Source organism: Oncorhynchus tshawytscha, linkage group LG02 (assembly GCF_018296145.1).
Source record: "Oncorhynchus tshawytscha isolate Ot180627B linkage group LG02, Otsh_v2.0, whole genome shotgun sequence".
Classification (NCBI taxonomy): Eukaryota; Metazoa; Chordata; class Actinopteri; order Salmoniformes; family Salmonidae; genus Oncorhynchus; species Oncorhynchus tshawytscha.
Genome location: NC_056430.1, coordinates 66,527,581 through 66,542,683, shown reverse-complemented (window position 1 = coordinate 66,542,683; position 15,103 = coordinate 66,527,581). Strand labels below are relative to the sequence as shown.

Below are 15,103 nucleotides of genomic sequence, written 5' to 3'. Positions count from 1 at the left end.
GGAACAAGAACAATGGTGGCCATTCTGAAGCATGATGGCACAGCAGACTGGGATAAGGATTGATTGAATATGTCCGTAAACACACCAGCCAGCTGTTCTGCGCATGCTCTGAGGATGTGGCTGGGGATGCCGTTTGGGCCGGCAGCCCTGCGAAGGTTAACACGTTTAAATGTTTTACTCACGTTGGCCACGGTGAAGGAGAGCCCACAGGCTTTGGTAACGGGCCGTGTCAGTGGCACTGTATTGTCCTCAAAGCGGGCAAAGATGTTTAATTTGTCTGGGAGCAAGACGTCGATGTCTGCTACGGGGCTGGTTTTCTTTTTACAATCCGTGATTGACTGTAGACCCTGCCACATATGTCTCGTGTTTGAGCGACTTTACTTTGTCTCTAACCACCCTTAGACTTGTAAATGTAAAACTATCCTATTTACTCAATGAGTTTTATTTGCTCATATAAAGTCTGTTATGGCCAAGTATACTAAGAATGTCATCTGTGGGGTAATTAGTATTACCGAAACCAAATATAAAAACTTTGGGAGCAATGCCATTCTAAAGAGGTGTATTCTACCTGTAAGATTTATGGGGAGATTGATCAATTTAATTAGATCTGCTTTCAAGTTGTTGAGTAATGAGATGAAGTTATCTTTATGTGTTTTTTCTTTGTTTTAACCTATTAAGCATCCTAAGTATTTAATATTTTTTTGTGGTCCACTTAACAGATTGCTGTAGATCATGAGTTATTCTTTTTATTTTTCCTATGGCCATTATTTCAGTTTTTAGAGTATTCCAGAAATATTTTTAACAATGGGGGCATTACACTCAATATTAGTCAGGTATATCAGGAGATCGTCGGCAAATAAGTTTAGCATATATTCATGTTTACCAATACTGATACCTGTTACGTTCGGGTCCTCTTGTCCAATTATTTCTGCAAGTGGTTCAATTGCCAGTGCAAACAGGAGGGGGGAGAGAGGACATCCCTGTCCGGTGCCCCTTTCTAAAGCAATTTCTTCAGATATTGTATTCTTTGTGTATATTCTTGCTTTAGGATATTTATATAATATTTTTATGAAATGTATTACTTCAACTGGAAAGTTGAATGCTTCCAAAGTTTTTAATAGAAAACACCACTCAAGACGGTCAGTCGAAAGCCTTTTCAACATCATCAGCCATTATTGATGTCCTCACGCATTTCATTGATTACTTTGACATCAACTGTTTTCTCCAATGCCTCTTCGGCTACTCAGGCTAGAGCTCTCGCCAAACACCATTTGGAAAGTTAATCCGGTTTTGTGACTGAAACAGCTTTGGTCCGAGGAGGTCTCTTTGCACTAAAGGGGGTCGGGTGATCCCTGACCACAGAGAAAGACTGCTGTGTGTGTCTGGACACTATGATGTTTGGAGCGAGGACACAATTGGGTTTGTTTGGATATCTTCACAACACTGAGGCCTTTTCTCTATTGGTCCCTTGTTGCCTCCATGGTTTGCCTATGTGAAAGAGGCCTTAGTCTACTCTAGACAATCAGTTTGCTGAACAGTCATCGCAGTTAAAATGTGTTGCTAAAAAACTGTCTGGCTGCGGTAGTTGTGCAATAGGGTTATTGTATGTATGTGTGTGTGTGTGTGTGTGTGTGCAGGGGGGGGGCAGTAAAACAAAAGGCATTGAATGAAAATGGTCTTTCAAAACACTTGTGCAGGTTGAATCATAAATAACACCAAGAGGTCAGAATACGTTTCATTATAAAAACAGTTTAATGTATTCCAGTACAGTATTTACATATCAAATCTACAAAATATGCACATGTTAAAATATTGTCAGTTACCACTATGTTCCGTATGATAGACCTTATTATATACAATCAACAAATGTTAAATAGACAGGATATTTTACACATCACAATGTAGACCAATTCAAGAATCAACAACCAGCTATTGTATGTTAACATATGAATTTGTTAATACTTACAGTCTTTCTTATTATTTATTTTGTGTGAAGCGGCATAACGTGAGGTTAAGTTAAAGTACACTCTCGAGCTAGACTGGGTGCACGTCTGTTCCTGGTGCCATGTCAACTCCATGTCACTCATTGTCATGCCAAACATCTGTGGCTTGACAATGACAGCAATGGAGTTGGTAAGAGCACAAACAGATCTGGGACCAGGCTAATTTGAGCCTTGGTTGGTTGAGATGCGACGTGTTCTCCTGATGAAGCAAACACAGCATCCAATACAACATGGCTTAGCTTTCTCCTTAAGGGCATTGACAGTACAGTACTACCTGAAGGCTAACTCTGGAGGGAGGGACCTATTTACATGTAGCACCATTTCCACAGTCTGTAACAGAGTTAAATATTGAATACCTATCAATAAGTGTGTGCCAGAGGGAGAATGCTGACATTCAACTCAACCAGTACTCATCCCAAAAGGCAATATATTACCCTATTATTAAAACAGTACATGTTCTCTGTAGTGCTCTGTCTTTTGTATGCTATTGGTTAAGGGATGGTTTTGGCAACGGTCAGGAACACAGAGGGTTTGAACCGCACTTCTATCTTTGTTTCAACTTCCATTTCCATTTGCACATAACAAAATAATGTAAATCAGTGTAACCCGGATGATACTGTCCTCTTCTCCAATACTGTCCACTCCTCCAAAACTGTCCACTCCTCCAGTACTGTGCATGCCATACTGTATAGGTGAGAACTCTCTCTCTCTCTCTCTCACACACACACACACACACACACACACACACACACACACACACACACACACACACACACACACACACACACACACACACACACACACACACACACACACACACACACACACACACACACACACACACACACACTGCTTTGAGGTGACAAGAGTGCTTGACACAGTTAAGACTTAAGACTTAGAGCAAGACACACCAAAGGCAACAACAAATACGTAAGCCAATTCACACTGAAATTATCTGGCTTGAGTTCCCATCTCATTCTGCTTTGTCTTTTGTGCTTTTCTGCAAGCCATTTGTCTTGCCAGACATATTGTGAAAGGCAACAATGTACACGTAGCATCGTTGAATGTATAAACAGTCAGGTAACCAGACAAAAATCAGGAAGTTGGAACAAACCCATGTCACATCAGATGTACTCAGTACAGTGTAACATGTCAACAGTGGAACATTTCATAGCTTCATTTCAGATAACAGTACTATAGTATGACAGATTGAAGACATGGGTATCATCACAATCTCCAACCCTATGAAATTGTCCTTTATTGAAGCTAACTGTTAACCTCTTTCTTACAGTTACAGGCACCATTGGGTTTAAGAGGAGATGCCGACATACTCTGTTCCATACAGTACTCTAGAATGAAGATACAAATTCTGAAGTCTTGGACCTAGATTGTTATGTTCCATCGGATCTGAGGTACGCAGTTGGCCCTCTCAGTTTTCTCTGAAAAGCCCAACTGACTTAGCATGCAGCCCTGCACTATTGAGACCAGACTTGTTCGGAGGCCTGTGGGGCTGGGGGGGGTGCAGCTCATGTAGCCACCTCTGGAGCTCAAAGAGTGGGGGGAGCCGGACGTCCAGCAGGCTGTAGGCGAAGACGTTCCAGAAGACAGCACAGAGGACAAAGAGTAAGTAGACAGAGAAGAAGATCCAGAATAGAGACTGCTCTTGGAGACGCTGCTCGTAGTTCTGGAGGACTACAACCCCCAGGGTGAGCCCCACCATCACACCCCCCAGGTGGGCCACAAAGCTGGGGTTGGGGCAGGGTGGGAAGGCCGGCGGGTAGAACCGCAGCCACACGGCACGGCCAAACTCCACACTCACTGACGGGGGTGGAGAGAGAAGGGTTACCATAATGCTGGCAATAGTCCTGTTTCCATAGTGAACAAGGGATATTGTTATTTATTTTTATTTTTTTATTGTAAATACTGCTATGTTTATCTCTTACAATTTGGCAAGTTACCAAGATTTGTAAGTGTAAAATAGTGAAAGAAAGTGAAAAATAAGAAGTTGGTTATGTACTATAAAGGTTAAGACCCCAACAAACCCGTCCTCGTTGCTCACATTAATCTTACCAGTAAGGTATGTTCTTTCTAAGTGTCTATTGCTTAGCCACAGGGCCCTTCCTGTCTCCAAACCTACATCCACCACGGTACGAACTAGGTCAAGAGCAAGGTTGTTGTAACAGTACGCAAGACCGGAGTTCCCTCTAGCGACTTTGTTTTTTAATGATCCAAATTAACAGCGTGTTGGTTTTGGTTACCTGCAGGCTGTGGCTAGTCACACAGTGGTGTAGAGACTGACTGGTGTATCTCAGATAGGATTTGAATATAGAGAAACTTCAGAGTTTAGACAGACTTACTGCAGACCAGAGCCATGGCCATCCGGAACAGCTTAAACTGACATTTCATACCCGACCAGTTCTGGGGAGAGAGGAGCAGAGTGAGTTGATGAGAAAAGGAGTGAGAGAGAGAGAGAGCAAGATAAAGGGTTCATGATTCAGGCCAGGAGTTTTCCCATGTTAGAAAACATGGACCTGGGTTTGTCCCTGACCATGTTACCTGACCAGGAAAAACTCCTGGCCCTATTAATAATGATACTATAATCCATGACACTAAGCCTCGTTCATTTCCTACATAAGATAGTAATGTAACAGACACTTACTATGTCCAAAGCGACTTACAGAACTGTCAACATTCAGAGTGACACATAGATTACAACAATAACATATCTTTCCCCTTCCATGATAGCTTTCAGAGCCAACAAAGACATCATGTGATGACCCTTGACCTTCTCTCTTTTCTTGGTGTTGTAGGAAATTTGTCTGAGAGGAGGAAGCACCACCGGGGATTGTAAAGGGGCCCACTGGTGTAAATATTCAATGACAGGGACCATCCAATTATATAGACAGCAGTATGGCCTTATGGCCCCTACTTCTAAGGTTATAAACTTGTAGGGTAGTATGCATGGATTGAACCAATCAGAGCACAGCTAAGGTCAAAGGTGAATTTACTTGCAGCCTCAGAATGGGAGAAAATCAAGTTATATGACAATTATCTAATTACACTCTAACACTATGTAGTGCACACACACTCACGTGCAACACACACACACACTTTCAACACTAGATAGTCGACACACCCTTCCACTCTTTGTAAATGGGAAAGCTGAAAGGCAGGAATTTATGGAATCCATAGACTGGGCCCCAGAATGCCCTGCTTTGATGCCACATGATGAATGTCTGAGCATGATAGTAATCTCATGACAAGAGGGCTGCTCTGACACACACACGCAAACACACACACATCCTTACCATGACGACATTGGCCAGGTGTGCTGAGACCAGTGCATAGACTCCTCCTGACGACCCCACCACCGGAGCAGTCATATCAGTGACAGAGACGGCCAGGGAGCCTGCCAGGGTCAGAGGTCAGAGGTTAGAATCAATCAAATAATCAATCACCTTCATATTCACTGTATCAATAGGGCACTTCATATTGAATATGTCAATTCATATCCATCGCTGTAATGTATCTCAGAGCAGCTTTGAATAATGATAATTGATTCAATGGGCAGCTTCAAATAAATAACATTCCCAGGTAGAAACAGTAGATACTGTATATGAACGCAGTCACTCCTGATGTTTTTTGTCGTTGTATTGAAGCAAAACAGAGGCTTACCCAGTGAAAATTGGTGTAATTACAACCAGAGCGACAGACACAACCAGAGCGACAGACACAACCAGAGCGACAGACACAACCAGAGCGACAGACACAACCAGAGCGACAGACACAACCAGAGCGACAGACACAACCAGTGCGACAGACACAACCAGAGCGACAGACACAACCAGTGCGACAGACACAACCAGCGACAGACACAACCAGAGCGACAGACACAACCAACCAGACACAACCAGAGCGACAGACACAACCAGAGCGACAGACACAACCAGAGCGACAGACACAACCAGAGCGACAGACACCAGAGCGACAGACACAACCAGAGCGACAGACACAACCAGTGCAACAGACACAACCAGAGCGACAGACACAACCAGAGACACAACCAGAGACAGACACAACTGACACAACCAGAGCGACAGACACAACCAGAGCGACAGACACAACCAGAGCGACAGACACAACCAGAGCGACAGACACAACCAGAGCAACAGACACAACCAGAGCGACAGACACAACCAGAGCAATAGAGAACTGCTTGCTGAGGGGGAGCATTGAATTACACATAGAGAGAGAGAGTTCCTAGTGTTCCCTAGGAAGGTGTGTGGACAAAGGAGTTCTGACACACTCTATATGCAGGCATGTGTGCGCAGACACAAGTGTACACGCACGCCTGCCCCCCTACCAATACACACTATACCACAGGGGTGTATTCTCCCCACTCCATAGCTCTGCGTCCATTGGCTGGCTTGCTTGAATTATGGATGCTAACTACATGAGACGCACCTGCCTACGCAGCACTGGGGAACATGTGGGGTGATGAATGAATCTCAACTGTGTGTGTGTGTGTGTGTGTGTGTGTGTGTGTGTGTGTGTGTGTGTGTGTGTGTGTGTGTGTGTGTGTGTGTGTGTGTGTGTGTGTGTGTGTGTGTGTGTGTGTGTGTGTGTGTGTGTGTGTGTGTGTGTGTAGGTATGGCTGCTGTCATGAAGAGTCTGCTCTATGGGAGCTTCACAATAGTAGCCCTATCCTGCAGTCAAATGACCTAGTGGCCTCATGGGTGGAATGTCATTCATAATTTTCATAATTAATCAACATTATTTTTTTAAATCCAGCCGAAAATCCAGTGTTTCTATTTCAAACGGTTTTGTTATATTTCAGTCTTCTGTGACGTATATAAAGTGTACTATTGGGAAGCAAACTCAAAATGTAATACAATCAACTCTATATCTGACATGGTACAGGTGTCCTCTTTTTTTAAGCCCATAACCATGCCCATAACCATGTGTGTGAGGTGTATACTTTTGTTTCAAAGTAGTCACACTCTGTGTGACTCTGATTCAGCCCACTGCAGTAAAAGGTTAAATCACCATTCGATAATAAGTCATCACAATCAGGCTGCTATTTCTGGAAGGAAAACAGCCAGGGGTGAGCCCAGCCACACACACACATCCAGTGGTGGAAAAAGTACCACATTTTCATACTTGAGTAAAAGTAAAAGTCATCAAGTAAAAATACTACTTGAGTAAAAGTCTAAAAGTATTTGGTTTTAAATATACTTTAAGTATCAAAAGTAAATGTAATTGTTCAAATATACTTAAGTAAAAGTATAAATCATTTCACATTCCTTATACTAAGCTAACTAGATGGCACCATTTTCTTGTTTATGTCATTTATGGATAGCCAGGAAGACATTCCAACACTCAGCCATCATTTACAAATGAAGCATGTGTGAGTCCGCCAGATCAGAAACAGTAGGGATGGCCAGGGACGTTCTCTTGATAAGTGTGAGAACTGGACCATTTTCCTGTCCTGCTAAGCATTCAAAATGTGACTGTTGGATGTCAGATAAAATGTATGGAGTAAAAAGTATATTATAAAAATATAAATAGTAAAGTAAAGTACAAATATGCCCCCAAAACAACTTAAGTAGTACTTTAAAGTATTTTTTTATTAAGTACGTAAAGTACTACTTAAGTTGTATATGTGAGGTCATACAAATACACATGCATGTACATATGTACACACACACACGAACACACACACACACACACACACACACACACGAGGCCCCATTCCCATATTGACAACGGTTTCTTTCCGTCAGGGATTTGAGGGAGATGAAGGACAAATCGGATCTACCTTTTTTAGTGTAACATTAATATTCCTTTAAGGAGGACAGTGAGGAAGTACTGTCTGTCAGACTAAAAGAGAGAGCACCGAGACACTGAAGACACACACACTGAGACCAAGCAACCACTACATCATCACTTAGAAGTTTAACAGTATATCACATCATCAATTAACTAGAAAAGTATGAATGTACTCTATTATCTGAAATACCTGAACTAGCTGTAGTAGTTAATGCTCTTCCTGAAGTAGAGATCAAAGCAGAGGAGGTGTGTGTGTGTAATTAAAATGTATTTAAGCATCAATCACTGAATGGAGATCTAAGCTGATGATTACATGTTTCCTGAGACACACACACGCACACAGTAACAGACACAGAGATAGCGAGAAAGAGAGAAATACACACACACACACACACACACACACACACACACACACACACACACACACACACGAGAGAGACACGCACACACCTGTTAGACAACACACACCACCCTGGTTCCTCTGCTCAAGGTGTGTGTGTGTAGACAGATGGGAAGACCATTATTACCACAATTATCTCTGTTAATATAATTGTTTTACCACTGTAACAACCCCCACACCAACTAAAGGACTTCCTTCCCTTTGTAGTCTCACTGGAGGCCCTCTGGGTCAGTTGTTGGGTGAGAAACTGACGTGTCATCTATCTTGTTTGTTGGTTAAACTTCCAAACTAGGACATAGTGATGAATCTTGCTGCCAATGAGGGAATACTACGTTTGGCCACATTATCTACACAGCATCAGTGCTACTCATCATCAGAGAGAGGTAGAGTGGATACAGGAAATACCCCAAAGTCCCCACAAGGGTAGTAAAACAAGGGGACATTTCGCCGGCCCCCACAAGGACAAAAAATATTTTAGGCTTAGGGGTTAGGTTTCGGGATACAAATAGGGTATGGTAGGAATTAGGGTAAGGGTTAGGAGTTAGGAGTTAGGGTTAGGGGTTAAGGAAAATTGGATTTTGAATGGAAATCAATTTTAGGTCCCAACAAATATAGTAAAACATATGATGTGTGTTTGTGATGTTTGTGCCTGCGTTCGATCATGAGTCTCTCTAAGTGACTATTTTATGTCCCCCCTTTTACGCTGCTGCTGCTCTCTGTTTATTATCTATGCATAGTCGCTTTAATAACTTTATCTACATGTACATATTACCTCAATTACCTCGACTAACCGGTGCCTCCACACATTGACTCTGTACAGGTACCCCCTGTTAGCCTCACTAGTGTTATTTTACTGCTGCTCTTTAATTATTTGTTACTTTTATTTTTTACATTTTTTTAAGCTAATTTTCTTAAAACTGCATTGTTGGTTAGGGGCTTGTAAGTAAGCATTTCACTGTAAGGTCTACACCTGATTTATTCGGCGCATGTGACAAATAAAATGTGATTTGATTTGTATTACAGCCTTAAAAGCCCATATTGAGTATTGATATCTCGCTGGACACCTGAGTCCCTATTGACCTCTGACCCTGTCGGTACAGCTAAGCACTTATCTCCACCATAACAACATTATCCCAGACAAAACAACACAGAAGACAACCTCCCTACACACACATACACACACTTCCAGTGGGTCGATATCTAATTAACCAGCAGGTTCCCGTGGGGACAGTGGCCCTCTCAGTACCACCACCGTGCGTGTGTGTGTGTGTGTGTGTGTGTGTAGGGGGTTTTAGCTACAGGCCACCACAGCTGGGGCAAAAGGCTTCTGTGTACACACCCATCTTCATACACAACCAGATATAAAACCTCATACATATATACAATATTTATCTTCACCAACACACACGCCGTAAAATAAACACACACACAAATATGGAATAGGGATCCCTAGTGGTGCAGCGGTCACCACTAGCACTGCATCTCAGTGCTAGAGGTGTCACTGCAGACCCTGGTTCAATCCCGGGCTGTATCATAACCGGCCGTGATCGGGTTAGGCCGTCATTGTAAATAAGAATTGTTTCGTAATTGACTTGCCTAGTTAAATAAAAGGTACAAAATTACACTCTCTGCTGGCAATCCTCTGCCCTTCTACAGTTTTTCCCACCCACAGGGTGTTATATCCTTGCTAACTATCCCCAAACATCAACCATTTTCATCCAAATATTTCCACTCTGAATGTTTCCTGAGCATTTAGTTTCCAGAGGGCAGCAGGCAGAAATCCCTGATAATGTTTGTTTGGCTCCAGAGGTAATTCAAGCTAAAGCTGGATTATCGCTCCACTCCTCATGTACACTGCATGATAAGCAGGCAGTGTAGAACATACCCCATGGTCACATGGTAATCTAGTGAGCACTGAGCCATACTGAGCCAAGCCGCGCTGGGCCAGGGGGGAGAGGGGAGAGAGGAGGGAGAGGGGAGCCCTGGGCACTCAAATGACATTAGCAACTAATGTCACTAGGGAGCTAGCGATGACATTTGCCTTGAAAGCCTCTTCCTCTCTCTGATGCATAACATCCCAGGAGGCTTGGTTCTCTTCCTCTCTCTGATGCATAACATCCCAGTAGGCTTGGTCCTCTTCCTCTCTCTGATGTATAACATCCCAGGAGGCTTGGTCCTCTTCCTCTCTCTGATGTATAACATCCCAGGAGGCTTGGTCCTCTTCCTCTCTCTGATGTATAACATCCCAGGAGGCTTGGTCCTCTTCCTCTCTCTGATGCATAACATCCCAGTAGGCTTGGTCCTCTTCCTCTCTCTGATGCATAACATCCCAGGAGGCTTGGTTCTCTTCCTCTCTCTGATGCATAACATCTCAGTAGACTTGGTCCTCTTCCTCTCTCTGATGCATAACATCCCAGGAGGCTTGGTCCTCTTCCTCTCTCTGATGTATAACATCCCAGTAGGCTTGGTCCTCTTCCTCTCTCTGATGCATAACATCCCAGTAGGCTTGGTCTCTTCCTTCTCTCTGATGCATAACATCCCAGGAGGCTTGGTTCTCTTCCTCTCTCTGATGCATAACATCCCAGTAGGCTTGGTCCTCTTCCTCTCTCTGATGCATAACATCCCAGTAGGCTTGGTCCTCTTCCTCTCTCTGATGCATAACATCCCAGGAGGCTTGGTTCTCTTCCTCTCTCTGATGCATAACATCCCAGTAGGCTTGGTCCTCTTCCTCTCTCTGATGCATAACATCCCAGGAGGCTTGGTTCTCTTCCTCTTCTCTCTGATGCATAACATCCCAGTAGGCTTGGTTCTCTTCCTCTCTCTGATGCATAACATCCCAGGAGGCTTGGTCCTCTTCCTCTCTCTGATGCATAACATCCCAGTAGGCTTGGTCCTCTTCCTCTCTCTGATGCATAACATCCCAGTAGGCTTGGTCCTCTTCCTCTCTCTGATGCATAACATCCCAGGAGGCTTGGTCCTCTTCCTCTCTCTGATGCATAACATCCCAGGAGGCTTGGTCCTCTTCCTCTCTCTGATGCATAACATCCCAGTAGGCTTGGTCCTCTTCCTCTCTCTCTGATGCATAACATCCCAGTAGGCTTGGTCTCTCTCTCTAACATTCTCTCTTTCTCTCTCTCTAACATCCCTAGGCTCTCTCCTCTCTCTCTCTCTCTCTCTCTCTTTGCATAACTCTCTTGGTCTCTTCCTCTCTCTCTCTCTTTTCTCTCTCTAACATCCCAGTAGGCTTGGTCTCTCTCTCTCTCTCTTTCTCTCTCTCTCTCTCTCTCTCTCTTTCTCTCTTTCTCTCTCTCTCTCTCTCTCTTTCTCTCTCTCGTGTTTTAAGACGACTCACTTCCCCCTCTCTCTGTTGTTCTGGACCGGTGGGGGAACATTGATGCTCAACAAGAAAGCCTGTCAGAACACAAGCCCATCTGTCCCAGACACATGTGTTTTCTGAATGACTGTTCTCCAAACACAGTGGGGTGAAGCCTGATAGCGGGGGGTTGAATGTGTGTGTGCATGCACCTGCGCCATGTGTGTGTGTACCCTAATCCAGTACTCACCTGCCAGTACACCACACACGTAGACCAGTCCTATCCTCAGCGCTCCATGGACCATCTCAAGAGGGACTCCCACCAGCAGCTGCATGGCCATATTCAGACCCAGGTGTTCTATCCTGCTGGGTCACAACACACAGCCGTCAGTTAGAGGACAGGATGCATCCACACTCAAACTGATCCAAGATCAGCATTCCTACTCTGAGATGTTCTATGAATACGAGCCGGACATTTTTTTTAAAGTCCCTATATTGAATGCCTGTATAGCTTTTAGAATCCGTTTGTAGGAGAGTAAGTGACATAAAGTAATTGAATATATCAGTAACCTCTCGCTCAATGAGCACCAGACTAAATTCATTGTCATTAAATTAGCCCAACTCGATGGTCGTAGAAAGTGATGGATGGAGGGATGGCAATGTGTTGCTGAAAGATAATTGTGCCCACAGAGCATGTAAGACATTTAAACATAGATTGATTATCCAGTGAACATACTGTAATAGTCTCCCCTGGGGGGACTTACAGTAGCTCTAGGAAGCAGCTCATACCGCCATTATCAACAACAACACTTGACTAAGGACCAATGGTGACTGGGGATAATGTGCTTCTGGAGGGAAAGGAGTTAGCACATAGGCTTTACTACAACATCCGAAACTAGGCCAACTGTGTTGCAGCTGTGCTATCCACTGGTTTTGGCTCTAGAGAACACCCCAATAAATCTCCTGTAAACCTTTTGTAGATGATGTCTCAGTATTGATCCAGCATTGCTTGGCTCCTGCTGCCATGTGCTGGCAGTTGACACATTTGATGCATCGTCATCATTGGCTGAGATCCTGCAACGATGATGCAGGATCCCTAACAGGCTTTGGCGGTGTCCCTCCTCTCCTCTCGATCTATCTGGCCGGCCGTGTCGTGACCTGTCTGACTGTGATAAGTCCGACATATTACACCCCTCCACAATGTAATCCCTTCACTGGGGTCAACAACACTGCTTCCAATCGACAACAACACAAACAGAATGCACATATCAGCCCAGAAACACCACAGGACATCACTCCACTAACCCTACAGGTAGGACTAGCTGCTCTGCCTGGTAGGTCTAGGACAACTCATTTCATTTGTATTATTTTAGTCATTGTTTTTAGGGGGTCTAGGACAACTTTAGTAGGTTACCATTGACCAAAGACGAAGCCGTTCCCCAGCCACTTATGACTTGAACCACCCCTCTGTTTGATCACGTTTTGGCTGCTTAACTCCTTATGTTTTCAACATAAAAGCAGGATTTGGCTTGTTTTCCCGCCTTTAAGCTGGCATTGAGTGTACAGTGCAGCAGCTCAGTGAAAACAGCACTGCGTTCTTTGTTTTCCTTTGTGGTTGTCTAGAGAATGACAGTGATCCGTGTATTTGTCTTTGCCATTGTTATGAGACAACGGGATGTCTTCTCATAGGAACGTGTGTGTGTGTGTGTGTGTGTGTGTGTGTGTGTGTGTGTGTGTGTGTGTGTGTGTGTGTGTGTGTGTCTGTGTGTGTGTGTACATATGTACATGCATGTGTATTTGTATGACCTCACATATACATATATATTGTCATTGTTATGAGACAACGGGATGTCTTCTCATAGGAACGTGTGTGTGTGTGTGTGTGTGTGTGTGTACATATGTACATTTGTATGACCTCACATATACATATACATTGTCATTGTTATGAGACAATGGGATGTCTTCTCATAGGAACGTGTGTGTGTGTGCGTGTGTGTGTGTGTGTGTGTGTGTGTGTGCGTGAGAGTGTACGGAAGCATCCCTCTGGGACTGGTTAGCGCTGGAAAATGAATAGTCCTTTTAATCTCCAGTGGAACGTCCTTGTGTATTTGGACAGGGCCTTGCTTCTCCACAAAGCCAATCAATATCACCCTTGTCTCATTGTCAACTAGAATGATTCTCTCACTACAGCATGAGGGCTCTTGTCTGCTTCAACAAAACAACTCGTAGATTTGATTCTGTTTGGGGATTTGTTTCTATGGATACATCCGCTGTAGGGGTTTTAAACCAATGTGTTCATAATATCTGAGGCTGAAACACACAGTTTTTTTGGGGGGCCTAGTTTTGGCATGCTATCGTCACTATGGTATAAATGGGATAGTTAAAGTATGTCCACCAAGCTGGGACAGAGAGAGGGAGAACTTCTGTGGCACCCACATGTGTCAGTGCTGAGTACGGGCCCTGTGGGCATAAAGGACACAGTGTGTGGATTCTGTGTGGATTCTGTGTGGATTCTGTGTGGACAGCAGTGCGTGGATGCTTTGTGTGTGTGTGTGTCTGTGGCAGTCACAACACTGAATGACCTCTCCTACACACACTGCTGATAGAGAGCCAGAGCTTTGGGATGTTAGATATTTGGTTAAATTCCCAGCAGCCTCCGCCTCTCTCAGAGCTGTGTGTGTGTGTGTGTGTGTTTAATAATGGATGGCTTGCCACGACCATGTGCTCTCATGAGGAGGCCGATGTGGTGTGTGTGGGAGCATAATCTAGAGGCGAAAGAAACGTACACCTATTTCGGCGAGGTGCTGGCTAGGGAAGTAAAACACTTACAAATTAAAGGAGAGCCGCACACTAGGAGCTCAGGTGCAATAATTTAATAACCTACTAATATCCAACGTTTCGACAGACAAGCTGTCTTCATCAGGGTATGATCATGGGAACATAATCATTTGGAAAGGAGACAGCTGATACTTAAGTGATATCATGACACACACACATCCAGGAATAGATTAAGAAGCACTGCTCTACAGAGCCATAGAGTAGATATGACAATGTATGTACAGCATACAGTGCATTCGGAAAGTAATCAGACTCCTTGACTTTTTCCACATTTTGTTACTTTACAGCCTTATTATAAAATGGATGAAATCATTTTTCCCCCTCATTAATCTACACACAATACCCCATAATGACAAAGCAAAAACAGACATTTTTGCAAATGTATTAAACATAAAAAAAACTGAAATACCTTACTTACATAAGTATTCAGACCATTTGCTATGAGACTCGAAATAGAGCTCAGGTGCATCCTGTTTCCATTGATCATCCTTGAGATGTTTCTACAAGGCACAGATCTGGGGAAAGGTATCAAAACATTTCTGCAGCAAGACTCTTCCTAGAGCTGGTCTCCCGGCCAAACTGAGCAACGTAGGGAGAAGGGCCTTGGACAGGGAGGTGACCAAGAACCCGAGCTCTACAGTTCTTCTGTGGAGGACAACCATCTCTGCAGCACTCCACCAATCAGGTCTTTATGTTAGAGTGGCCAGACAGAAGCCATTC

At 43.9% G+C, this 15,103-nt stretch overlaps 1 protein-coding gene across 2 annotated transcripts in view; it reads right to left on the bottom strand.

Annotated features, from left to right (window-relative positions):
• Positions 1-1,735: 1,735 nt before the first annotated feature.
• LOC112222347 (rhomboid-related protein 3-like) overlaps positions 1,736-15,103 on the bottom strand; it is a 51,831-nt gene continuing 38,463 nt past the window's right edge. For both annotated transcript variants that reach the window (XM_042303274.1, XM_042303276.1), the window contains 4 exons: positions 11,796-11,908; positions 5,312-5,412; positions 4,361-4,421; positions 1,736-3,821 (listed from right to left, as the gene is read on the bottom strand). In XM_042303274.1, the coding sequence (XP_042159208.1) occupies positions 3,433-3,821; positions 4,361-4,421; positions 5,312-5,412; positions 11,796-11,908 (664 nt within the window). In that variant the 3' untranslated portion in view covers positions 1,736-3,432. The remainder of the gene's footprint in view (positions 3,822-4,360; positions 4,422-5,311; positions 5,413-11,795; positions 11,909-15,103) is intronic.